Source organism: Amblyomma mixtum, chromosome 5 (assembly GCF_055824585.1).
Source record: "Amblyomma mixtum isolate Tamu chromosome 5, ASM5582458v1, whole genome shotgun sequence".
Classification (NCBI taxonomy): domain Eukaryota; kingdom Metazoa; phylum Arthropoda; class Arachnida; order Ixodida; family Ixodidae; genus Amblyomma; species Amblyomma mixtum.
Window position 1 is genome coordinate 8362411 of NC_143016.1, and position 26118 is coordinate 8388528.

At 48.4% G+C, this 26118-nt stretch overlaps 1 protein-coding gene across 3 annotated transcripts in view; it reads left to right on the plus strand.

The window, feature by feature from the left end:
• The window catches only part of LOC149341261 (uncharacterized), a 42807-nt gene that overhangs the window by 2749 nt on the left and 13940 nt on the right, over positions 1 to 26118 (plus strand). Inside the window, exon 1 of one of the 3 annotated variants that reach the window (XM_089543253.1) lies at positions 23407 to 23739. The exons of the other annotated variants lie outside the window; for them this stretch is intronic. Coding sequence (XP_089399379.1) covers positions 23641 to 23739 — 99 coding nt within the window. The 5' untranslated portion in view covers positions 23407 to 23640. Of the gene's footprint in view, positions 1 to 23406; positions 23740 to 26118 lie in introns of those variants that run through there. 3 annotated transcript variants of the gene reach the window in all.

Consider the following 26118-nt stretch of genomic DNA (forward strand, 5'->3'; position numbering starts at 1 on the left):
TGAAAAACTACGATGACAATCCGCTGAATTTCACGAGGAATGTCCGGAAATATGTTTAAATTTAGATCAAAGATATATAGAAATTGAAAACTACTGCATTTTTATACCAGTAGTCCGCGCAGTTGCTTGCCCGTCAAGTCGCCTCTTCAAACAACGAGCTCAGAAGAGTCGAAATCTGGGCCTGTTCGCACAGAGCCAGTCGTATACAGGGCCAGTCGTCGCTGTGTGCCTTCCTCTTCTCGTCCTTCGTCTTTATGACTGCTTTTCCACAAAAAGTTGGGAGTTACTAAACACCAAACTCCTCATTCACCCTGAGCGTTGGAGACCCGGCTATTTAATTCTTGCTCTATAGAGGTCCTCCAGTCTTATCAGTGGATGCTGAACCCGTATAATAGGATTCTTTTCGGACGCTGACATGCACTGCCGAATATCTGATTAACGTGTGGTACTGCGTGCACTTTTCATTTCCTTGGGAATGGAAGTAGTTTTCCGACGTCTTTTTTTGTGTGTGTTTGTGCAGCGCCGTTTTTTCTCCTTCTATTTCACGTACGCCGTGTTCTCGCCCTACCTTCAACGTGTCATCTCCTCAACAATTAGCCTAGATGTTAGTGCTTCGCTGGTGCTGTCGTGACCGAACATTCTGAACTGCCATTTAGCATGCACTGGAGGGCATCGCGGTTGCATGCAGATGAGGCTAATCAGCTCTAATTGCCGCTTCTTTTGCCCTAGCATGTATCTTTACTGCATTCATGTGCGTTTTACGGCGTACCCGTTCGCCCCGGGATGACTTTACGGCCCCCTGACTTACACGAAAGCACGTACGCGCAATACAGAGCGTGACCAAAACGAGGCCGCAGTGGAAAGCAGCGCTCCAGCCCGAGCGCTTTTACTGAACGCGAAGGCGCAAAATTAAACTGAAAGCGGTTATGCTGAGATACTTGTATGATGCAGTTTCAAGTACATTTCCTTATCTCAAAGGCCTGCTACAGCGGTGGTATTATGCTAACTGAGAGGCGCGGGTGTACGAAAATAAACAAGGTCACTGCAAGTTCAACTACAGGTGCGAGTGTAGTTGGAGCACTTAAGGAAGTTCGTGGGCTGACGATGACAGTGTCTTGAAAAAAGAAAAAAAGGAGAGACAAGAAAAGGGTAAAAAAACCTATATTTTAGTTAATGCAAGACATTAGGTGCAATCACATTCATACTTAACAAAGACAGCCGGCCATACCGAAATCATGGCACCATGTAACGCCGATAGTTTGATCTGTGCATGATTGTGCTGGTTATTATGCAGGCTGTACACGCACATCGCTTTATGGCCGCTGAAAAATGTTACCATGCACCCGAGGCTATACAGCTATCATATGAGGATTAAGAATGTCATAGTGCAGATCCGTATTTTGGGGTTGCTTGAACGTGAGCGTTTATCTGCCGGCGATACAGTCGAGGGAAAAAAAATATAGGCCAGCCGCTCGGTCTCAGCGATTATGGCGCACATAGTCTCTTGGATGGATGTACGTTAGATGTACAGGTTGCATGCACGCCTGCGCCGGTATTTTAATAGAGGTGGAATGCAATGGGCGATTCTGTGAAGTCAGATTCGGCGCACGCTGTGCACACATGCGCACACAAAGAGACGCAGCGCCAATGTATCGCTTGCGACTCGATAAACAAAGCCAACCTTGTCCGCAAAAGCGCCGAAAGGGTTAACGCGAGCGTGTCGTATACCTTTCTCAGCATTCAAGTGGGCAGAGTCAAAACACGTGACATCGTAAGCAGAACGGTTATCAGCCACGGGCGCTTATCGTCGGTATTGAGACCGCGCTGTCTCCAGGCTGTTTGCACAAGCTCACTCCTTTTGCATGGGCACATCCGAATATGGTTTTCGCTCGTGGGCAAACAGGCTTCTCTGCCGTTGTCACAAACAAGCGGAGCGTCCCCTCACCTCGCACACGTCGAGTGCGTCACCACGTGGATGACTGCACGTCCGCGCCGCTGCTTGACGACTTCTTTTCGCGCGCACTGATATGGCGAAGGCTCCAGAGACGACCGCTACGACTCTCTTCCTGCCTTGCAGCAGTTGAACGCCCGCAGGTGTGACTCGCCCAACGCACCGTAAATTTAAAAAGTGGTAGAGTTGTAACGTAGTTAAACCCAGTGGACGTGCGAAAACATGTGTGTTAGCCTGGTTGGCTCACTGCTGGGTCGTCGTCACGTCTGGCGACGATATTAGACACAGGTCAAGCTCGGATCGAGGTTAAGCTGATATCATCTGCTCGCGCCGCAGATGGAAGACGACGATGTGCAATGCACAAAGCAGGAGTATACCAATATACCTTGGCCAATCCCCCCACGTGGGTATGTGCCATTATAAAGAGGTGAAGAAGAAGAAGAAGAAGAAGAAGAAGAAGAAGAAGAAGAAGAAGAAGAAGAAGAAGAAGAAGAAGAAGAAGAAGAAGAAGAAGAAGAAGAAGAAGAAGAAGAAGAAGAAGAAGAAGAAGAAGAAGAAGAAGAAGAAGAAGAAGAAGAAGAAGAAGAAGAAGAAGAAGAAGAGAAGAAGAAGAAGAAGAAGAAGAAGAAGAAGAAGAAGAAGAAGAAGAAGAAGAAGAAGAAGAAGAAGAAGGAGAAGAAGGAGGAGGAGAAGAAGAAGAAGAAGAAGAAGAAGAAGAAGAAGAAGAAGAAGAAGAAGAAGAAGAAGAAGAAGAACGCGGGAGTGTGTTGCAGTTTACCATGAGGCGAGACTGGCAACGGCGATAGACCATTTCTGTAGAATGATTGTGCATCTAAAAAATTTGTTTGCCCAAAACGAGTCTGAACAGGAGTGGCAGTCACTCTTAGTTCTGTCTAGTTCGTTGCCTTTTTTCTAGTTCTTTGTTGCTTTTTACCATGAGGCGAGACTGGCAACGGCGATAGATTATTTCTGTAGAATGATTGTGCATCTAAAAAATTTGTTTGCCCAAAACGAGTCTGAACAGGAGTGGCAGTCACTCTTAGTTCTGTCTAGTTCGTTGCCTTTTTTCTAGTTCTTTGTTGCTTAGCTGTGTCGTGTTATGATGTATTAGCTATGTGCTCCGAACTGACACTTTTCTCGTGCTTCGTTAGTCATGTGTGTGTCGATGTGCCACTGTTAATGTTCGCAGATAGCCCATGTACATAAAACATCGCATCATCGTAATAAAAACCATGTTTAAAAAAAAAGCGGCGACAGCATAGTACTCTCGCGCAGCAGCCTGCAAAGCTGGTCTTTTCGCGTCGCCGCGAGTTCGAATTCCAGTCGTGGATTTTCATTTGATTTCTTTTTATTTACGTACGAACGTAGGTGACAAGATTCTTGGTCACTGTTGGTGGGTGAGCGTATGAGCGCTTTAGCACTAACAACTTGTTCGTCTAATGTTTCTGAGCATTTATAGCGTATTCAATACCTAAGGAAAATGATAGGTGTAACGTTAAGAGATCGGAAGTGGGCGGAGTGGGTGAAGGAACAAAGGCGGTTTAATGACCTCCTAGTCGAAATCAAGAGGAAGTAGTGGGCTTGGGGTGAGGGCATGTAAACCGAAGGCAAGATAACCGTTGGTCCTTAAGGGTAACTGAGTGGATTCCAAGAGACGGCAAGCGTAGCAGGGGGCGGCAGAAAGTTAGGTGGGCGGATGAGATTAAGAAGTTTGCGGGGACAGGGTGGCCGCAGCTGGCACGTGACCGGGTTAATTGGAGCGACATGGGAGTGGCCTTTGCCCTGCAGTGGGCGTAGTCAGGCTGATGATGATATGACGATTAATATTTTTGACTAAGACAGGTTTTTCAACCGTCTGGCTAGAGCATGCTAGATCATGCTAGAGCAGATCAACACCATGCACCGTCTTCTAGACAGTACCGTCGTAGACTGCAAAGAAAATAAAAAAAAGATAAACCCATAGGTCGTGCTGAAAGTTGATACGTATAGCTTAGATGAACCTTAGTTCTTTTTTTTTTTGTTCTTATGGGGTTTAACGTCCCAAAGAAACTCAGGCCATGAGGGACGCCGTAGTGAAGGCTTCCGGATAATTTCGACCACCAGGGGTTCTTTAACGTCCACTAACATCGCACAGTAGACGGACCTCTAGAATTTCACCTCCATTGAAATTCGACCGCCGCAGCCGGCACAGCCGGCATTGAACCAGCGTCTTTCAGGTCAACAGCCAAGCACCATAACCACTGAGCCACCGTGGCAGATCGATAAACCTTAGAAACCTTTGCGCACAACACTAGTATTATACGCTATTTTGCAGTACGAAGGCGCAGGTCGTCGCCTCACTAACTGTGACTGCCGAAGCGACGAACGTGAACCAGTCGCAAATCGTTTTCACGTACGGGATGAATCGATAATTTCATCATGACTGTAATATCGAGCAGAGTTCCGAAATCATACTCTTCGCCTTGACTTGTATGGGGAGCAAAGCTCTCCGCACACAAGACGCGGATCCCCAATGCCTCGACTTCCGTGTCACAGCGATTGTCCAGCGCCGGGGAGCCGGCATAACCGTTCTTACGCGGCGAGCAGATCAGTAAACCCTACCCCTGATAAGGCCTTCTCGGAAGCGGAGCAGTATTAGTGAGACCAACTGCAGTGAGATGTAGTACCGAGTTCTACTCTGCGGAGCGGCATTCGGCTAAGCCGCCGAGCCTGTCTTAGCGTGCGCACGCGGCCTCAGTGGCCGATACATGTTTTCTGTACACCCTTGAGGCCATTCGCGTTTCTTTGCGCATTACCCTTCTTCGCCAAGGATGAGCGTTACGTCAGGACGAAAGGAGCGGGTTTGCTTTGAGTGCAGCCGGGAGATAGCGAGGTCGTCGTAAACTCCGGTCTGTTTGCACCGGCCGGGCAGTCCGAAGCTTCCCGCCGTCGGCGCACCGTCGCTCGCAGAGATCGGAGAGGGCCGTTGAGGGCTCTTCTCTGTGGCGCAGGTGTTGCGTGCCGATGAAATGGCATAGCAACAAACACTGCCCTGTTCCAGAAAACACCTGTCGCATTCTCGTTTCTAGTATGTCTCATATCCTCCACGTAGCAAGTCATCTCATGTAACGAGCATGAGAGAAAGAAGGGAAAAAGTGGAAAGAACGAAGGTACGTGCATGTATACGCGCATCATAGCCTCAGTTGCTTTTGCGCCATTAAAATCAATATAACTAACTAACTAACATTTGCAGAAAGAATGAGAGTATATCTTAGCGTCTTGTTTGTTTTTCTCTGGGGTATCATTTCATCGTCTTCGTAAATTTCAGTAAACACGTTCACGCTAAACATATCGGCCTAAAGCCCTTGTTTTTTTTCTGGTTCAAAAGATGAATGGTGCAGTATTAGTATAGGCGTACGTCCTTTCTGGTGTCTTTCGCCGTTTTTAAATGTGCTGCAGCGGTGCCTGTCCCAACGCCCCCAGTTAATACTTCGCTTGCCTTTACGCATATGCAGCAAAGAAGCAAGTACTCGGCCTGGATTCAGTAGGAGCGAAAGAGGTTACACGGATCCCAGCCCCGCTTCATTATACGCGTATTATGAACTTTTAAAATTTTATCAGACGCCTTCAATCGCCGCGAGGGATTGCGTGGAACCACAACTGTCATATCTGTCTGCGCAAAACGCTGCAGGCGTGTATGGCCACAGCGCTGCTTGGTTGAACGCTAGGAGCTTCACTTCCTTCACTCACAAGCGCTTCACTTACAGGCGCTTCACTTACAGGCGCTTCACTTACAGGCGCTTCACTTACAGGCGCTTCACTTTCAGGAGCGCTTCACTTTCAGGAGCGCTTCACTCACAGGCGCTTCACGTTTTTAAAGGTGTTTCAAATCAAGGCTGCATTCCACTCTCGTTCCGACTTACAACGCCTAAATAAGACGAATGTCCTTGAGCCGTGGGCGAGGGCCGAATGAGCATAGGACAGGACAAGGGCCCCCTCTCTTGCCTCTGTGCAAGAGAACTGAGTCGCATATGATGAATTATCTGCAATGCGTGCGCATGTTTGGAGCTGCTGTTGGTATCTGTATCACTTGGTACCTTTTGAATGACGTCCGAAGCAGTCTACAAGGAGTGCCGCCACAGCGAAACTATCCAGCCTGTATTGAAAAATATATCTAACTGAAGCAAACCCATTCAGGCTAAAAGCTTCCTCTCTGCATCATTCGTCGGCACCAGAGCTAAATCATGATCTGAATGACATAGGGCAGAGAGATCTTGAGCAGACGCCAAATAAAAAGGTTAAAAATATATCTATAAGCCAAGGAATGCTATTGTGTCGCAGTCGGTATTTGCGTTTGATAGCAAAGGGCGACAGAGCTCTTCTAGAGAGCCGGTTGACGTCAGCAGACACTCTTCGAGGTGCAGTGCGCTGTCGGCGGTAAACACTGGGTACACCGCGCGTTTCTTACAAGGATGTCGCGGAAAGAATAAGAACGGCGTCGATAGCGGCGACGTCGAGAAAATAAGACACGCGGGAAGTGTTCTCTCCAAGAGCGCTCTTCCGCGAGAGACGCACTCGGATAACGGCCGAGATTCGGATCGCCGAGATGGCAGAACGAGTGCGCGCTGACAAACTGATCGAAGGGTTGCGAGCAGACAGTGCTGTCCGTTCACGCCTGTACGTGTTCGCCTTCACGAGAGGTGGTGCTGAGTTTGGGAGCCCAAGGCTGGCTACGGAGACAGAGGAACATTCTTACCTAGTACGAACTGGGAAACAGAGCAACGACGGACGGGACGACAGCTTGAGGCACGCAAGGCGCTGAAGTTGCAACCAGTTTATTTAAAGACGCGTGAAAGGGAAACATGGAGCAGTACAAGCCCACAAATAAATACTTTTGGTTGGTTTGGTTTGGTTTATGGGGTTTAACGTCCCAAAGCTATTCAGGCTATGAGGGACGCCGTAGTAAAGGGCTCCGGGAATTTTGGACTACCCGGGGTTCTTTAACGTGCACTGGCATCGCACAGTACACGGGCCCCTAGAATTTCGCCTCCATCGAAATTCGACTGCTACGGCCGGGATCGAACCCGCGTATTTTGGGTCAGCAACCGGGTGCCATAACCGCTAGGACACCGCGACGGACAAAATAAAAATCAGTACTTTTATTTTTTAGGTTTCTGCTACGCTATGCCTGCGTTTCAAGTGTGCTCAGATAAGGAATTTAAAAGTTCAGCGCCTTGCTTGCCTCAAGCTTCATTCTGTCCTTGAGTAGTTTCCCACTTATGACGGCAGAAAATGTATCCAATTACTCAAGTAAGCGTGTTGTTGTCAGATTGATGCGGCCGCTTCCACGCCTCTCGGGGGCGCTAACGTCGATTAAAAGGCGACAGCTTATTCAGAAACTGAGGAACTGGAAGGAGGCCGGTTGTTTGCAGTCGTGAGGAGGGGGTGGACAACGAACGCTTTTCGTTGACAGGTAGTTTATGCAAGTTATAAACAAAACAGAGAGGGTTAAACTGGATTTGACTGTAGTGACCTCCGTTAACTGAAATTAGACTCGCGGCATCTAGCAGCACTCCCCAAAGCGTTCACATATCGCGGTTCCTTAGCGAATGCCGACGAAACTCTGTACGACCGCCAGACAAATATGAGTGATAAAAGATGGCTCGTTGCATTAAGCCTGCGCAAATACTCTAGACGAAAAGAGTGCTGCATCGGTTCGGAAGAACGCCAACGTTCGTGCTGTGCGTTTACTGTCCCTGATTCTATGGCTTTTGCTCCTAGCTCACCTGCGCTGCAGAGAAGCACACAAAATAACGTTAGGATGTGAGGAAACAAGAGAAGAGAGATAGAAAGAGAGCAAGAGAAAGGAACAAAAAGAAGTAAAGAGGTGGCGAAATGGAAGAAAAATAAGGAAGAACGAAAGAGTAGAAGAAACAATACAGGGAGCTTTGATAATTAATAATTAACTCGGCTAATAATTTACAGACCTGAAACCTGGCGAAGAAAAACCAGAACCTAAAGTGCTGTCGCCGCGTATGACACGTAGGAGTTTAGAAATGGCCGCCTACGGCTACCGCATATCATACAAGGGAGGAGAACACCACTGTAATGCTGACGCACTGAGCCGGTAGCCACTTCCTGATTAACGTGGAGGAGTTTTGCCAGCCGGGAGACGTACTTATAAAATTTGGTTTATGGTTTACGGGGGTTTAACGTCCCGAAGCGACTCAGGCTATGAGAGAGGCCGTAGTGAAGGGCTCCGGAAATTTCGACCACCTGAGGTTCTTTAACGTGCACTGACATCGCACAGCACACGGACCTCTAGAATCTCGGCTCCATCGAAATTCGACCACCGCGACCGGGATCGAATCCGCGTCTTTCGGGTCAGCAGCCGAACGCCATAACCACTGAGCCACCGCGGCGGCCGATAAGTACTTATATGGGCCTCCGCAACAAATTCTGGGCCAACGGCAGTTGAAATTGCAAGTATGACCACGAAGGACCCACCGCTTTCTCAATAGTCGTTGTTCCGGGGGAAAGCTGGAAAACATACTCTAAGAGAAATTCTCGGCCTAAAAGAAGCCTGTGACAGAGCTCCCTATTTAATGGATGGTTGCCTTCTGCGGGCTTATCGAGCATTCATTCCTACCAGGGCAAAAGAACGAGGTCGCGCCTGCCAGGTTGCGGAGAATACGTGGCTCGACATCGAGAAGATATTGAGAGGCTCGCAAATTGATGTGCGGCCCGGGAGCGGAAAATACTTGTATTGCAAATATTTTGCGTAGCATAGTCATCAGATGTGCTGTTTATTAAAGCTGGATTGTTCGGATGACTCCTGAAAGCTTAATTCTCTTCAGTGCGAAAAGAATTGACTTCGAGAAGTTGCTTTAAGCCAACCTGTTGCTTTTGCAATGTTCTTCAGCGGCAGTCTGGCACGCCTCGTGAGTATTTGCGCCCCTTAAAACAATTGTATGCAATTCTTGACCTAAAATTTCTCCCCTTGTGACTTAAGTATCTTGTTTACATTATGCCATCATGGCAGTGAGGTGTTCGCAGTCAAGTTGTACTGCATTCCTTAGCATGTTGAAGTTTTGCCCGAATCACGCACAGGAAGTATACTGTAGCAAAAACAGTCTAGTTTTTATCAGGGAATAAGTACTTAAATGGCAACTCCAACGGTCATTACAGTCATATCGCAATACTTTGAGTCCCGGCAGAACAAACCGGTTTTCAAATTACCGACTAGAACCATGTTAAAACAGGGAAAACAGCAAATCGAAACCAAAACTCCACCAGGCACGTTGCTTCGCGTGGCGTAACGATGGTGTGGCCAGTAGAAGCAGTAGTAGAAAACTATCTCCCAAAGGGAAGGGGGGTGTGCTCAAGGTTATACTTGACGCGTGGCTTTCAGTTAAGTACAGCGACAACCGAAACACTAAAGTAAAGCCCGTCAAATGGGCCTATGCGGTCCGAGATTTGTATTGTCTGGACTTCACCTACTGATCGTCACTCTACTGTTCCAGAAATCCAATCATTGTTTTTACTCACTCGCTCGCTACAGATACAGCTTGGGTGCCTGCTTCTAGTTCAAAGCTCCACTGGCTTTCGCTGACAAACATTACTAGAAAAACACTCGTACACGCTTTGAGTGACTGAAGCAGCGAGGGGAAAGGATGTAAACCTTATCAAATGCCTGAGACGACCTAAGGCAAACCTCCAACCTTTGTTGCTGAAACGGAGTAGATATGAAAGGGACACTGAAAACAATTCCATTAAATTTTTATATATCGGTAAAAATTTATTCTCTGGCCTTTTTGGGTTTGATAACGTTTGTCCGGCAGCTACAAACGCATTTATGGCTGGGGAAATTGATTTCAAAATTTTTGCGTCAAACATGTTGCGTCTACGTCGAAGACTGGTTGACGCCGGTTTGAAGGGAATCTTGGTGTGGAATATAATCTGGGCAGGGTGTCGAGCCGGAATTTTTCGGGTTCGTTCGTGTTTGGGTTCACGCCTTTCAGGAACTCCGGAGCGACATTCGGTTCCGGTTCGAGCCGATTCAAATGGGTTCCCGACCAAACGGTTTTCTGAACGGGAATGGCTTTTCAATCAATCCTTTTGATGAACACTTTGTTTTTGTTTTTCTGTGGTGCGCATGTATGGCAACTAAGACAAGATTTGATGCATGCAAGAAGTTATTACTTGATAAACGTAATTTCACTGTCCGCGCCAAGATGCATATAATTTTACGAAAGCCGCAAATTCAAATAAGCTTGAAATTATGCTTGCAGTTGCTTGCTATGTTCTCCGCGGATCTCAAGCTTTATTATGTATTTTAAACTTATCGGCTCGCTTCAGTCCTGCATCATACTTTAATGTAAAAAAGGATTTCGAAAACAGTCAGGATAATGCGTATATTAGGATTTAATTAACAATGTAAGGCTGGAATTCGGCTCTTTAACAATACGAGTCAGAAGAATGGACATTTTTTTCCAAGCGGGTACACGGAATACTTATTATTTCCACACGGACACGTATTGGGGACGCGGTGATTCGCAAGGTTCTTTACGTTGTGGGTTTCTACGTGGACACAGGCCACCACCCACCGCGGGTTCGAGCTTCGCGCGAGCCAAGGGCCCCGATCAGCCGTCACCACACACACACTCTGACACCGCTGCAGCGCACTCAACCTCCGCTGGGAGGAGAGCGATTCGCCGCAAAGAAATAGGCCTCCAAGTTCACAAAGGAGACGTTTATTCACGTCGTCCTCCAGCAGATACACACACACACTCAATCGTCACCCCGTCCCGGGGCGCGCGAGGAGCAAGGCTCCGCTGCGCGCACGAAGCGACTCGAGTAATGCGCGCCGCTAGCACGCCGCTGCAGGAGAATGTCCCCGCGGCCGTGCTGTGATCTCTCTCTCGTGTCGACCGTTGGGCCGGTTGCGAGAGAGAGTGGGCAATCAACGCAAGGTACGCCTGTCGGAGGTCGCTGGACCCCGCTGGACAGGCTCGAGCCGCTGCAGGTCAGAGGACACGTGCGGGCGAGCTCGAGTAAGCACTGGTCCGAGCGGCAAAGGCCGGCAGGGACAAAACAGTTGCGTACGCACCTTACGCTGTCTCGGAGGGATCTCTCTCTCTGGGCCCCGCTCGGACGGTCGCGCGGTGCGCGGCCGCCCAGCGGATCCCGACTTCCCGCCAAAAGGCGCCAATGGCAAAGGCCCTTGGGGAGCCGGGGCGGAGCTGTGGCTAAATGACAGTGATTAGTCACCCAGCCGCCTCTCCACCGCCTGAGGCGGGAGCAAGGGAAAGAGGAGAAACGACGCGGTAGGCCGACACAGCCGCGCAAAGGCGACGGCGGAAAGCCAGGATTCCCACAACGTTAGTTGATTTGCGTGTGGATAGGCATAAATATATAATTTTTCGGAAAAGTACCTAATAAGGCGATCATAAAAATTTGGAACATATATAGAATTTTTAGATAAGTTAAACTTTGTTTGAATGGAAACTTGGGGAACGGAGACATAATGAACGAAAATCGAACGTGCATACGTACAGGTGCAGACAAAAGTAAACAGAGCTGGCTATTGGCTTCTAACATTGTCCATTGGTTGCCTAATTGAGACTGCCAGCTACGTTATGTGCATGCTGGCAGTAGACGGTAGTGCGCTTTCTCACGGACTAACAATGCTCCTTTATTTCCGATAGGGAAGGCGTGGTTGCACTTAGAACTGAATAGCGGGCTCCGTTTATGTCCGCACCTGTAAAGCGTTTAAATTTGTCAAGGTTATATAGTGGGACAAAAAGCTGACAAGCTCACCAGTCATTTTGTATGCATACACACAATTAAGCACTTTATAAAACTCTGTAGCACTAAAGGTAGGTCTCCCACTGAGTTGCGGTTTTTATTAGCGTCATTTATTCAACATTCACTGAAGATAGGGGAGTACATTTAGCTCTATAAGAAAAACAGCGTCAAATAAAAGACGAACTTGGGCTATTTTCTAACAACTGAATATAGCCTCTGTGTGCTCGAAAGTAAAGCAGCCAGGACATCGGGGATATACACAGGCAATTCTGTGGATGCAAGAGGAAGGAAAGGGCGGAGACATTGGGCAAAACAAGCTTGGCACTCTGTACGTGCCTGTACAGTGCCTCATGAACTCAAGCATGCCGTAAAACTGGGAATATGCTAACATCTTTCCGATTGGTTCCAGTTGGAACCAACTTGGAATCGTTCCATAAAACAAAAAGAACAAGTTATGATTCTCACGTGGGTACGAAAATAAAGGTCTAAAAATTATTCACCGACAAAGTTACTGTTCTTTTCTTGCAAGGTACGTGCTAAGTTAATCGCTAATATAATCTAGAGAAGCACTAGATTTCAGTAAACCAGGAAAACAAGCTGATTTTTGGAGGAGGTACATGGATAAGTATAATATTGACATCACGAACAAGGTGACAGAGAAACGTTCAGATAAGAACCAGTCCCTTACGTAGCTTTCATAGACTATATAAAAAAGATCACACTCTTCAGATGAACCAGGACATTTCGAATTAGTGGCTGTATATCACATTATCCCCTTGAAAATCCTGTGTAAAAGTAAAGCAAAGGAGCGCAATATATCGAACTCTAATTTCGCCGGTCATTCGATATATGATATATCGAACTGCGCTCCGCTCCCCTGCAAGTGATGCTTCTCCTAATGGCGCTCTTCGATCACTTGTCGCTCACGGAGACGGGTCAGCTGCGTGGCCTTGGGCACCTGCTGTCAGCGCTAGTGCTGTGAAACCCATTGACAATGTTAACGTCGGTAAGGCAGGAGAGTGTGCCTTTGATCTCTTACATTTTCCATGCCACGTTGGTGCCATGCGGTGAAGCCAATCCAACTAACTGAAGCCTAGCGGCGGCCCTCGACTGGAATGCTTCACTCGCTTTGCTGCCGAAAGTGTTGCGGGAACCAACTGTACGTAAATTTTATATTAAGCGCTTCTTCGGTTCACAGTGTACTGGTAGTTAGACATATTATGAGAGGCAGTGACTGGTGTGATGTACTGCCAGCGCGGCGGCGGTTGGCACGTTGCATCGAGAAGAGTGTCACTAGAGTGGGTGCGATGCATTTTCGCTTCCAGATTACAGACAGGCTTCTTTATTGCCATTTTTATATGTCGAATCACGGATATGCCGAACTACTTGCGATCCCTTTCGAGTTCAGAATATTCGTCTTCGGCTGCATTTCGCTGTCGAGAGTACAGGGTCGTCAAAATTTTCCGCGCCCTAGGGTTTGCTTTCGAGTAGTATATTCAGGCAGTTACGAGTTACGACACCTCCAAAGCTAAATATATCCGTAGAGGTTAGAAGAAGTGTCGTTCTGACTTCTGCGAACCTTGAGAGCTTTACCGGCATCATAAGTGCCAGGACATACCGATGAAAAACAGATCCTGTGGCCTGGAAACTTTTGACCAACCCTGCACATTAAGCATGACATGCATTCCGGGAGCGACGTAGCGCATCTAGGTTGGCTCATAAAAGAACGATGGAAGCCGCAGATCTGTATTCGCCAGGTCCTCTGGTTATTCATCACGACCTTCTTTCGCCTGCTTCTTTGTTCCGCCGAACTAGTAAGCTAGGTCCCCCTGGCTTCTTTCGCGACTTCAGGGACCTCCGCCGTCGGTCGTCTTATTTTTTTTTTTTCTGTGTGTGCAAAGCACTCGGCTTCATTGGCGGCTTTTGGTGCTTTACGTGCCACAGCGTACGGACGCCTCCTTTTAGCTGCTTGGTAGCGCGCTCAGCGTCTCTCGATTCTGTCACTGACGCGCCGCAGCGCTCGCCCGCTTTTTAGCGGCCTTAGCAAATGTTTGCGGAGCAAAGCGAATGGATGAAACATGATGAAAACGATTATTTGGAAGAGAGCGCGAGAGGCTACCAAGTTAGTTTACGGAGCGCCACATACAGCTGGGGGGGGGGGGGGGGGGGGGGGGGCATGGCAGAGTGGTCTAAGGCATCGAGAAATGAAGCTCCTTTTTGCGCCACTAATGATCCGAATCTCATTCGGGGCTGCATGAGGTATGATACTTTTCTTGATTTTTCTGCTGGATGCCATTAGGAAGGAAAGGTTCAGAATGTTTGAGATAAGTTTTGCTTTATGTTCAGCCTTCTACTCCCCCTCATGTTTGGTTTCACGTTCGCCGCAGTTTCCGGCCGATGTTTGGCTCAGTTTGCAGCAGTGCATACAGTCAGGGGGCCTCGGGGGGTCTCAGATTCCCCTCCAGTACTGACAAGTTATCTGAGACCCCCCGTGTTAGAATGTAGAGACTGCATGAATCCGAAGCAAGTAACCATTTTTTATTCTTCTTGACAGTTGTGGTTGGAACGTATCTTTTCAGTTATTTCGAAAATTTCTCTGATTTTCCGCAAGGATCATTGGATTGGAAAACCCGAGACGGAAAAATGCAAGAGTGGCAGCACTACACAAAGGGTGGAAGAAAAATGGAAACCCGGGCCCTCGCACCGCGAGTCAGTTCTTGGCCGCTCTGCTCCAAGAACACACAACCACAACGAGCACACGGGCATATCGTGAGGATCGTTTGTTTCAGGTTTGTGACAGAAACTGAGCAAACAGCGGCCTTTTAAAATGGTTTCTCCCCTTTATATAAAACAATGTGTAAAACAGGCGGCCAGCCGCTTTCTGTCTCTCCCTCTTTATTTCCCTCTCCACTTTTGCTCGAATGATTAGAGACCACCCTTCAATCGAGCCAGACTTTAAGCACTGGTTTGCAGCGAATGAGAACTTAAACACGTCTCCTAGAGCAGAAAGCAGGAAGGAGAAGAACGTGTTGACGGCTCAATGTAAGCCGAGTGTCCACCCATGCGGATGACTTGAAGGGCCTCACTCTTCGCGAAAAATGGACATCGTTGTTGATGGTTCTTATCTGAGGCGACAACAGGCCCGCCGGCCTGCCGAGTGGTCTCAGCCGATGAGCGCGATGGGGCACTTCCCGCACTTTGGCTTCTTTTTCTTTCCTGCCGTCTCGGCTGACGATTTCCTTCGACGAGGACGTCACTCGATCGTCGACCCCGCGGAACGGACAGAGCGGCAGGCGAGTCGCTCCCTGCAGCGATCGGTCGGTCGCCGGTGCCGCGGCCGATAATTGATCAGGCCACACGCACCGCCGCCTTCGTCGAACACATGTCATGGGCGTCCGACGCTCGCCGTATTATTGTTTTTCTTTTTCTCTCACTTATTTGTTTGTTACGCTAGGTCGCCGTCGTGAACGATAGGTGACGCGATCCGAGGTTGACGAGACCGACCGCTGGGCGGAGGGCTCCTGTTTTTTGACGGAGAGGAAATGAGAGTTGTCTGGCGTAACACTTGATTTGTGTCACAACGAAACGTCTTAATTACATCCGTGTGTTATAGCCTTTGTTCCCCTTTTTACATAGCGTATTCTATTTTTCAAACGGTAATGCTTAATAGAGGAGCCCTTTCAGCATTCAGCGTACGTTTTCTGGGGACAGCGACAGCATGAAGCGAAGCGCGCAGCTGAGCTGCACTGCTGTTGAGTTGGGATCTGAGATCTATACTTGAAACTAAAATAAGCCGGAAGTCGGGGAAAGGCGCTTCCCCATGGTCCAGGGCGCGTGTCGTGGGTTCAGCACCTGCTGGCATTATTGTGCCTTTTACATTTTGTCCAGTCTATAGCATTATATGTAGCGCCGCTGCGGAAATCTGAATTATCAAAAACAATGACTTTGATGACTAGCTTCTTTGCACTACTTTGGTGCGGTGAGGAGAAGCATCAAGACCGCCGCGGTTTTAATCAGCGATTACGCCACCATTTAAATACTAGAGCAGAAAATCTTAGCGTGATTTTACCCACAAGCTTCATACGTTCGACGTTCGAGTCCTTGAATCTCATGTAATTTTGATTAATAAAAGTTTCCAGATATTGGTTACGCGATGTTTATAAATTAATAAGGAGCGAGTCTGCCAAGTTTAGCCATGATCTCAGCAGTAGATATGTAGGGAATGAAGTGCGCGAGAAGTGTCGGCGGCAGTACCCACAAACGTCGTTTCTAAAGCACAACGCAGTGGCAAACATACATGTAGCAATTTTTTTTTTTTTTTTGCCCTCTCTGTGCCTTGTTCGGATGTTTTCTCAAGGCTGCAGCTGCACCGAGTTGAAAACGCAAGCAAAAACGATAAAATCTTGGCTTCGCGCTCAGGAACTGGTAGGGAAAAACGAAACTGAGTGGTTAGCGGGACGCTTCACGTGACCTTTGAAGACAAATTTCTGGTCTTTACTCTTCATAACGAGTCGGTTTTATTGCTATTTTCAAGATTTTACAAGCTCCACCAAGCTACACACGGAAGAGCAGAAAAATACTGCGACCAGTAGCTACTAATAGAAGAACAAAATCATACTTATGCAGAAATTGGTTTTAATGAAGAAAAAAGCCAGTCAAAATTAGAGGTGCTCATATCTTGCAAATTGGTTTTTATGAAAGGAAGTGGCGCACTATTTGTCCCACATCTCGGTGCACAGCTGAAGTAGTTTTTCTCAGTTCATATTTTAAACTGCAAATTTAAGAAAACTACCGTTCTTATACTTCGCAGCCAAAGTTCATTCTGAAGGCGCTTTCCAGACCAGGAGCGGGTTCTTTTTCTTGGGGGGGGGGGGGGGGGGGTGACAGGTAAGGTACTTTCATGCTCTGTTTTTAGTTTCTGGCAGCAAAACAAAAAGGTTTGCTCTTGTAAGTAGTGCGAGTTTCAGAAAACGTGGTGACAGCACTGTCTTCCTTTTATCCTGTACTAGGGGCTTTCCTGGAGTCACCTATCAAGAAGAACAAATTACATTTGTCTTTAAAATCAGTTTTTCTACGCTGACACACTCACTAGCTCATTGTGATGTGGACAGGTTTTTCACATTCAAGATGCAATATTGAAATTTTGGTAATGTCCGATTGAAAATAGCGTACAATTCATCCCTTAAAACTGAATCAAAATCGCCTTAGTGCATGTTTCAAAGGTTGACCATCCAGCCCTGCATCCGCCTTAAAAGGGAGCATGAAACGGTATTCACTAAAGACACCACATTCAATCACTCGTCTTCACACCGCAAAACATTTTAAGCTTGCTGCATTAACCTCGAACGTATCGGCGATTAAAAGCGAAGTTCCTACTATCCTTCTCAACTAATGCACGTCAACGCACCAGGAAAAAAAAAGAAAGCTCTCCCGGCTTCCTCGTTCTCCGCAGGGGGAGGGACAGCTAAGAACGCAGGGTGAGGTGCCGCCCTTATCGGTTGCGAGCAGCATTTTTTTTATGAAATATTTTTTAATCATAGGCCGCGCGCAGTGCTTTTAAATTTTACCAAAACACTCACAAGGACCACCTCCACAGATGTGTTGCATTATAATACGACCACCAAAATCATTTCAATGTCTCTTTAAGCTGTTAATAATACCAGGCGACTTGGCCGCGATCGCGGTAGTAAAGTTGTTCCCCAGCCCCAGCATCCCTTCAACTTTTTACTGCCGGCTGTATACATGCAAAAGACTGACACGCTCAGGACGAAGACGAAAATTCAGTTTTTTTACGTGAGTTCCGTCCGAGCATGCGAGCTGTCGTTAAGAGTTCGTCTCCCAGAACAACGACAGCAAGAGGGGCCCACTCACCCTTCCTATCTCTCTCGGCGCATTCCAGCCAGGGATTCGTGCGCAAACGTGTTATCCCGCAGCAACGGCGCTTTCAAGAGAGCGCCGATACCACGTTAGCGATATCTCTGCTGTACCTGCCTCTCCAGGGAAAGCTGGTTGTTCTGTAGCAGCTCAGTCTAAACAGTGCCGTTGGCATCGTCGTCGTCGTCTACCACTTGATTGTTATCTGTTCCGAGTCGCCGTCGCTGTGCATTCCTGCTAAAGAAATGATACTTGTAGTTGTCTGCAGATATAATATTGTATACCTGGTGCTTTATCACCACAGTACGCGACTCTTGACAACGCACGCCTTCGCAGTTTTCTCTTCTCTCCTCCCTTTTTCCTCTTGTGTAGTTCTTGGCAGTGTGTGATATTTACTTACCCACCGTTGTATCATTTTCTGAGTAGATGACCGCTTGATGGAGTGCTCGTATTTTCCTACGGAAAGAGTCGTTATCTCTTACATTCTATTATTCTTGTAATCGTAACCCGAAGGCTGCACGCTTATGCCAGATGCCAACCACTTTGCTCTTAACTGCAGCAAGTGGAAAAACGAAAAAAAAAATGTTTTCATCCTCCAGAATCCTTGACAAATCTCCAACAAAACAATACGTCAAAGATAAAATTAAAAAAAATAAGACTGGTGATAAAAGTGGACAGGCCATTCATCTGCTTAACCGTATGTTTTTCAGACTTACGAACAAGGCTCAGATTTAAGCACAGGAGCTTTCTGCCTCCACCGCGTATTTTTCGGGAAGAAATGCTAGCACACCCGTGCCTCGTCATTTTGCTGCCCCAGTGGGCGCCTTCAAGACACGTTGTGAATTACGTTGGTGACCTGTGTTGTAGCCTTTATTGTGCTGGGCGCCGTTCAAAACACCCTTCAACCCCTCGGCTCCTTGACATACAGTACGACGCACTTCCGTTTCCAGTTGTTGCTTGCACGCGATGTGTCCACTGTTGTGCCATTTGTTGCTCGCGAAACGACTGTTGGTTCGTTGCATTCGTATTGCGCTTCCAGTACCCGCAAGCCACGCGCAAGCAAGCTTCTGCAGCGAGTCTGTCGACCATGTGAGGCGTCGCAGATGGTCAAGAGTGTTTAGCACAACATTGCGATTACAAAAACAAAACAAAAGAAACCTTCGCCGCCTGAGCGCGCTGCATGGAAGTGAGAAGTGCATTGAACCAGCAGAACGCACATGTGTGGCCTGCATGCGTACAGTCGTACGGAGTACAATCGCCCACATGCCTGTTGACGCTACAATCAGGCACCAAAATCTCCTTTTATGTCCATGTCAATAAAACAGAGAAAGAGTGCTTGAACGGCGCACAGGGCATTTACATTTGTGTCATTCATACCCAGCAAGTCTGGACAAAAGCATTTATCAACGGGAAAAAGTTTATGAAGGCTAATTTTTCATATAGAGTAAAATTTCACTATAACAATCTATTGAATGTATCCGCTGATCTCCCGTCGCAGGCTTGCATTTTTTTTTTTCGCTATTAACGTTTTTGCTATCGTCAAAAGCGCTCCCCATTGGTTTTCTACGGCAATCTTAGCTGCTCGATGCGAGCAATAGAAAAACTACAAAAGAAAGATTTTGCTGCATATCGGAATAATGGATCATTACCTTCTAAATTTTGATTTAACTACCTTACAGATTTCTAATACTCAAAATTTTTGTTCAAAAATGTTGGACATGACCTGACCGTGTAGTGCATGCACAATTTCATGGGTCGTGTTTAAATCTGCATGTCTTTTAAAAGTTGTATCAGGCTCACCAGGCACCGGCGACTGATCTAAATGCAAAAGGGAGCTCGCCGTTCGAGCCCTCTCGACAAGTGAGTGAGCAACTGTGTCATGGACTCGTCATGGAGCCGAACATGGTCATCAGTACGCCTGTTTTCGTGCAGGCTTCCCCATTACTGTGCATCACGCCACGACCTTCCTGATAGATTATCTATTTTTTCGTGACTTTTCTTTTCCGACGGTTCCAAGTCATTATTTCGCATGCTCATTTTACAACATTGTTCAGTTTTCTTTTGTCCGTGAATTTTTGAAATTCGTTTGGTTTTTATTACCTTGACTGTAATTGTCTGTTAATCGTTTGTACACTGACCACTGACATGCTATCGATCGCCCCCCTTATGTAATGCCCCATCTTATATCTTAGGGACCTTTAAGGGTGAACAAATGATGATGACGACTTTGAGAAATGACGCAGCATACAATGAACTTACTGCCAGTAGGTAGCCTTCTGTGAGAGAGGCTAGAGAATGAATGTGTTGGCTGCGCCTTTCCGCCTTTCTGTCCTTTTTCTCAATTCCTGTGTCCCTAGATATGTCGAGGTCCTCTACACACACGCACACGCACATGCACGCGCGCACACACACACACGCACACGCACAGAAAGCGAGACAAACAGAGCAGTTCGGAGACAAAAAGAGGCAGGCGACCCCGTTCAGGCAGCAGGGACGTTCATCTCAGAATGCATGCAAGTGACTCAAGAGAATGTCACAGAAATGTTGTCGGAGGAAATCCCTATCGTATTACAAACAGATATTCTCTTTTATGTTCCGTTTAGTACGTAACGGTTCGTACCTGCTCCTTCTTGCTGCGCCTACCTTTCTTACTTCCTTCCTGCTTTCTTTGCGCCTTTGCTTCTATGTATGCTCTTCCTCCCCCCCCACCTCACATTTAATGAGTGTCAAACAAAAGGAGGTTTGCTCGAAGACACATCTGTCAACGCTGGGGCACTGCTGCAACCTGCGTCACATAAAGCAGCTCGGTTCTCTTTACGTCACAGTCCTTCCGCGTCATCAGACGAGGTGTACTCGCTACCGATGCAACCGACGGTGACATATTCGCCTCCGCATACACCGCATACACAGTTGGGCTTCAGGAGCCCCTGACGAAACGATCGCGGTGAGGGCGTGAGGATCAGCCAATGCAACAAAGACGCAGCTTGGCAGTAAAAGCTGCGGCATGCGCCGTCTGTAAAGCACACAGTCTGCGGCGACAGTGACAACGTCCCATGCAGTGTGCCTGTACACGCATCCGTCGAAAATACCGCGGCGTCTTGTGTCTGCCTCGTTAAAATCATGCAGCGGTGTAGAAGCCACCGCTGGCGAAGGCTAACCGGGGGCCGAATGCCTGAACCTAGCCGCATAGTTAATAATGAATGGTTGAAAGGCTGCCCCACAAGGTACCCATACCACTGATCATTGTAGTCAGCCACTAAGATGTCCGCGGCTATTTGTGAACAGTACTAACGTTCGAACAGCATTTTTGGTTTGGTCCCTGGTTAGGCCTTGGCAGCAACAGCTTTTTAAACGCTGCACGTTTTTACTGAGACCAAGAACGGTCTCGGAAACAATGGGGCTTTCCATCACGGACGGCTGCGACGCTATCTATACAAGCGCTACCGTACGGCAGCGCTTGTAGTCGCATACGCTGAAATAGTTTTCCAAACTAACAGTGGTGCGACACAAAGGTCGGTTTAGCGAAGGCGCGTGTAAAATTCAGTGTGCGACTCAAGGAGAGAGTAAGAAGGACGGAAATGCAGGGAGGCTAACTATAGGCGACGCCGAGTATGCTACGTATACACTTGGAAGGGAGAACGGAGGGAGAGAAAGAAAGGGGAGAGAGGATAAGTTTTTCACGTGTCCGTAGGTCATTACTAATAGGGGACACACTGAAAGTTTATACCCTTGAACTCAGTTAAACCCGAGTCACTTCAGAACTTCAAAAGCGCCTTCACAGTTGTCCTCTGAGACGAAGATTTAGTCCAAGGACCTAGAGTCCTGACTTCTGAAAGGGGACGAGGATCCAAGCGGCCAAGTGTTGCAGGCAGGAGGATACGCTCACGCACAAACAGAAGCAGTGTACAACTCAAAATGTAATAATTCTCATCGACGTAAACAGCGACGCGGAACTGCACGCGGCTGTTTCGCTCCGCCTTCTGTCGCCACCTAATCGAAGCGCGAGCACACTCCGAGTTCCGCAAAAGCCATGCGATAGGGTCAGGCCGGGGGCGCACAGAGATATACGCTGTGACTCAGGCGCGTGTCCCTCTCGGTTTGCCCTTCTGGATGTTTCGCTTGACATCGCGACCGAGGTGGCCGCCATCAGTAGCTGTTGTTTGCAAAGTGCAACAACCGCTGCGTTGTCCAACGGCGCACGAGGCCATGGGCACACGCACGAGGCACACGTCCTTGATAAACAGCATAACATCCACATCGGTGGGTGGAAAACTTAGCATCGAATAAGTAAGGAGGCAGGACCACCCCTTGCGGGCTTCCCCGGTTAGGCAGAGGGAAAGACTGGGAGGCGATGTTCCTTAAGTGGAGTTGTGCCGTGCGTCCCTGAAGGAAGTCCCGAACATACTGTCATATGCGAGTGCCGCCACCCGTGGTGGCTAATGTAGAGAAGATGTGCTCACGGCTTATCCTGTCAAAATCCCTGTGTTTATCTAGTGCCAATATGGCGCGTGTAGCGGCTTTGTGGCGCTTTGTGTAAAAAAGACACTCTTTAATGGTGAGGCGCACGTCCTGCGCTGAAAGGTTGGGGCGAAAGCCGATTTGAATGTGTAAGAGAAAGTATGATGTTTCTAAGAGCGACTGTGCAGGCGATTTAGAATGACGTGCTGGAAAAGCGCACCGACACAGCTCGTTAACAAGATGGGACGTAAGTTTTGAAGGATGAGGGACTTTTCCGGTTTGGGTATAAAATGGATGCTGGCATGGTTCCAGGCTGCTTCCCAGCGCGCCAGTTGTCATTAAAGAGCTCCGTTACTTCCTGGTGACACAGTTTTTGAAGGCGCTGACTTGCCCACGTAGCGAAAAACGCAAGTATTCTATGAGGAAAGGAAAGACACAGGAACTGTCTCACCCTCGGTGAACACCAGAACCGCGCAGTGATGGGGCATGAAGGAGAGTGTGAAAGGAGGCAAAGAGAAAGAGACGCCATAGTTCTGGCCGCACAGCGATAGAAAGGGCATGGTCTCCAAGTAGAGCCAGTCGCTCAAGTTGCCGAAGAGGTTACGAAGAAAAAAAAACACCTGACGCTTTAATCACTCTAGAAAACTGAGGAGAGCTCTCGTTGGCATCTTTCAAGACCTTATGGTGTATGGGGGTGCATTACATGCGTTAACCATGTCGCCTGAAGACATTTAGCCCAGACTGTACATACTCTGCACGTTCTATGTTTCCGTAAGTGGGCCCGCCCACCTTCCGTTCGGGACCGCACCTTCCCCAACCCCGCGATATATGTCCGCATATACCCTTGGGTCTACTCCCCTTCCTGTCAACTATGTGGCCAACATGCCACTATATTCCACATACTTTGGGCTTGCCCTCGGGACTCTCCTCCTCGAGGTTTGCAGCTCTCGAATCCCAGTGGGAGGCCGCATTGCTCAATTCCGACTCGGACTCACAGATCCGGGTTGTGACAAGAGCCCCAGAAGTCGCCGAACGCCACGGGCTCATTACCACATGATGGGGCTATAACCCCACACCATCTGCTACTTTTGTCGGCGGAAATAAAGTTCGTCCTCCTCCTCCTGCACACTGCAGGCGTTCTCAGTCCGGAAGGCGGCGAAGCGCGCGTGCCGCACGAAAAAGCACAAGGGCTCGAGAGCGCACGTGACTCGCACGTGGAGAGCCCCGCCGCCACTCTTCTGGGTCGCACATGTGCGCGAACAATGACATGACGGCGTGCAGATCCGAACAACGGCTGCTGCGTGCCTCGGTCGCATTATCCGTTGACGCGAGCACGCGCACGCGCCTCTACACGCCCTTGTCCCCTCCGCCATGTGATGACAACGCCCTGGAGTCAGGTCCCGCCGATGCCATCCCTCCCAATGAAGTGGCACTCTGCTGTTCGCGCGAATAGCGCTGGACTCGCGAAGTGGTAGCCGCTGGCCCGCCTTTTATCGCTCGTGCCACTGGTTCGTGCCGGACAAGGATCACTGACGTTGATCACTGAGGCCGTGGAACTTGATTGTGTTCACATGCTGCCGGTTTATCTCAGCCGTGGGGCGATGGAGCGCCGCGACCAGCCGGTGATTCTGAGCATGACAGCGTGGGAAGGACTGGCTCCAGCGATTGCCGTGAGTAAAGGGCTTATCGGCGTTAGTCCTTCGCCACGCGGAGAAGGTGAAGTCTTCGAGTGTCCTTTCTTGAACGACTTCTGTTTGTGAACACTGATTTCTCTAGTTCTCATAAAGAGAGGAAGTTGGTACAGTCTGTTAATGTTTCACGGTAGAAAAAAGGCTTGTAAGATTACCAACAGAGGAACCACGAAGATAGCACTTGTGGTACCTCGTCTGTTTGCTGCCTTTACTGGCGGTTGTCTGCCGTTCTCTTGTTTTGTTTACACTGTTTACATGCTCTTCCGAGAGACGTGTTGGGAGTTCTTAAAGCATCTTGAATTTATGATGGATTATCACATTGTATATTTTAATGCTTTACTCACTCCACAAATATTTTACGGCGCACTCCAAGGAAAATAAGAAGATCTACAGAGCGAATAGAGGAAGGTGCATTGATCTTCCTCTATTTCTTGCAGTACACTGCATCGAAGCAATGCGAATTGAAAACCCGCGTATCGTGTGTGATACGTTGCGTTTCCGGACCTCAGAGTACTCTCTCCGCGATGCTGTCGCAGCGGAGTGATGTCGCGCTCGCAGATCTGGGCACTATCTTCATGAAGTTGGCGCCTCTAAGCTGCCTCCTCTAAATACCTTGCACGTTTTGGTGATGTCGCTGTCTGTCTTCCCATGCATGGCGACGTTTATATTTGCGCTTCTTGGACGGACTTCTCGCGGCACTTGACTACCCCACTGTACTCCTTGAAGCGGCCATGCCATTACAGGCGATGCACGAACTAAAACAGGTGCAAGTTAGCTTTAAACCTTTCATGGGAGAGCGCAGTAGCTTGAAGGAAAGCGCGAGTGAGTGTAACCACGTCGATCTGGACGCAAGAGTTTGGGCCAATAACTACAGCGCTGTTAAACTGGCGGGCACAAAAGTTTGCAGTACAATGAACTGAGTGCCGTCATTTTGATCTCGTTTGGCTTGGCTTGGTTTGGCTTGATTTATGGGGTTTAACGTCCCAAAGCGACTGAGGAGATGAGAGACGCCGTAGTGGAGGGCTCCGGAAATTTCGACCACCTGGGGTTCTTTAACGTGCACTGACATCGAACAGTACACGGGCCGCTAGAATTTCTCCTTCATAGAAATTCAACCGCCGCGGCCAGATCGAACCCGCGTCTTTCGGGTCAGCAGCCGAGCACCATAACCACTGAGCCACCGTGGCGGCTGTCTCGTTGGTGTACAAGCGTTTATGAAAGTGCTTAGGATATTATAACTACGCGGACTTCACCCTTTACTCTTGTCTCAACGCCGTTAGTATTCCGCGCGCGCGCATGCGCACTTGCGTGCCATGAAAGGAAATAGGCAAGGGAACGCATTCATGCCAGGAGTTACTGTATATGCGTGGCGTGTTGAGAACGCACGGTCTCGAGGCCTTAGTTGCATGGACCTATCCACTCACTGGATCAAACGTGGCTTAGCCGCTGGCGAAGGCTGACCAGTTCGGACAAAATCGGCCTTGTAGGTCATGCCCCTGTATCTATTCCTCCCCACCTCCCACCCCGCAGTGGTGTGTAGGTTCTGGCGTCACGGTGCTGGTAGAGGAATTTCCTTTTCGACACACACACACGCACACGCACACACACGCACACACACACACGCACACACACGCACACGCGCACACACGCACACGCGCACACACACACACGCACACATACACACACACACACACACACACACTCACACACACACTCACACGCACGCACGCACGCACACACGCGCACACACACACACACACACTCACACACACACACACACACTCACTCACACTCTCTCACACACACACACACACACACACACACACACACACACACACACACACATACACACACACACACTCACTCACACGCACGCACGCACGCACGCACGCGAGTGCAAGCGCGAGTGGAGGAAAGCCGCGGTAACTCCACCGCCTATTAAGGAAAGGAGGAAAAAAGAAAAAAAAGGGAGGAAAAGAGATAGCGAATGCATACGTAAATTCTATTAAATACCTTAACACACGCCCTAAATTTACGGAGGAAAATCTGCTGGCACGTGCAGAGAAGGGGCCCTTTTGACATGCATTGAAACCACAGAAACGCAATGAGCAAAATATTGTTGTAAACGAAAACGCCAGGAAAGGTCTCCCACAACGTAGACTTTACTTCAGGTTTCCGTTCCTTGAAGTACGCATGCACTGTGGTTTAACTAACCACAACTTACCCATTAATGATGACGTTCACCGTCCACCACAACAAATAACTGGCGTTCTGTGCGTCAGAAGTAGTGCGGTCGAACTCGTTGTCGGAACAGTCTGTGTTGCGTACCGCTGTTAAAGCAATACTTGTGTCCACATT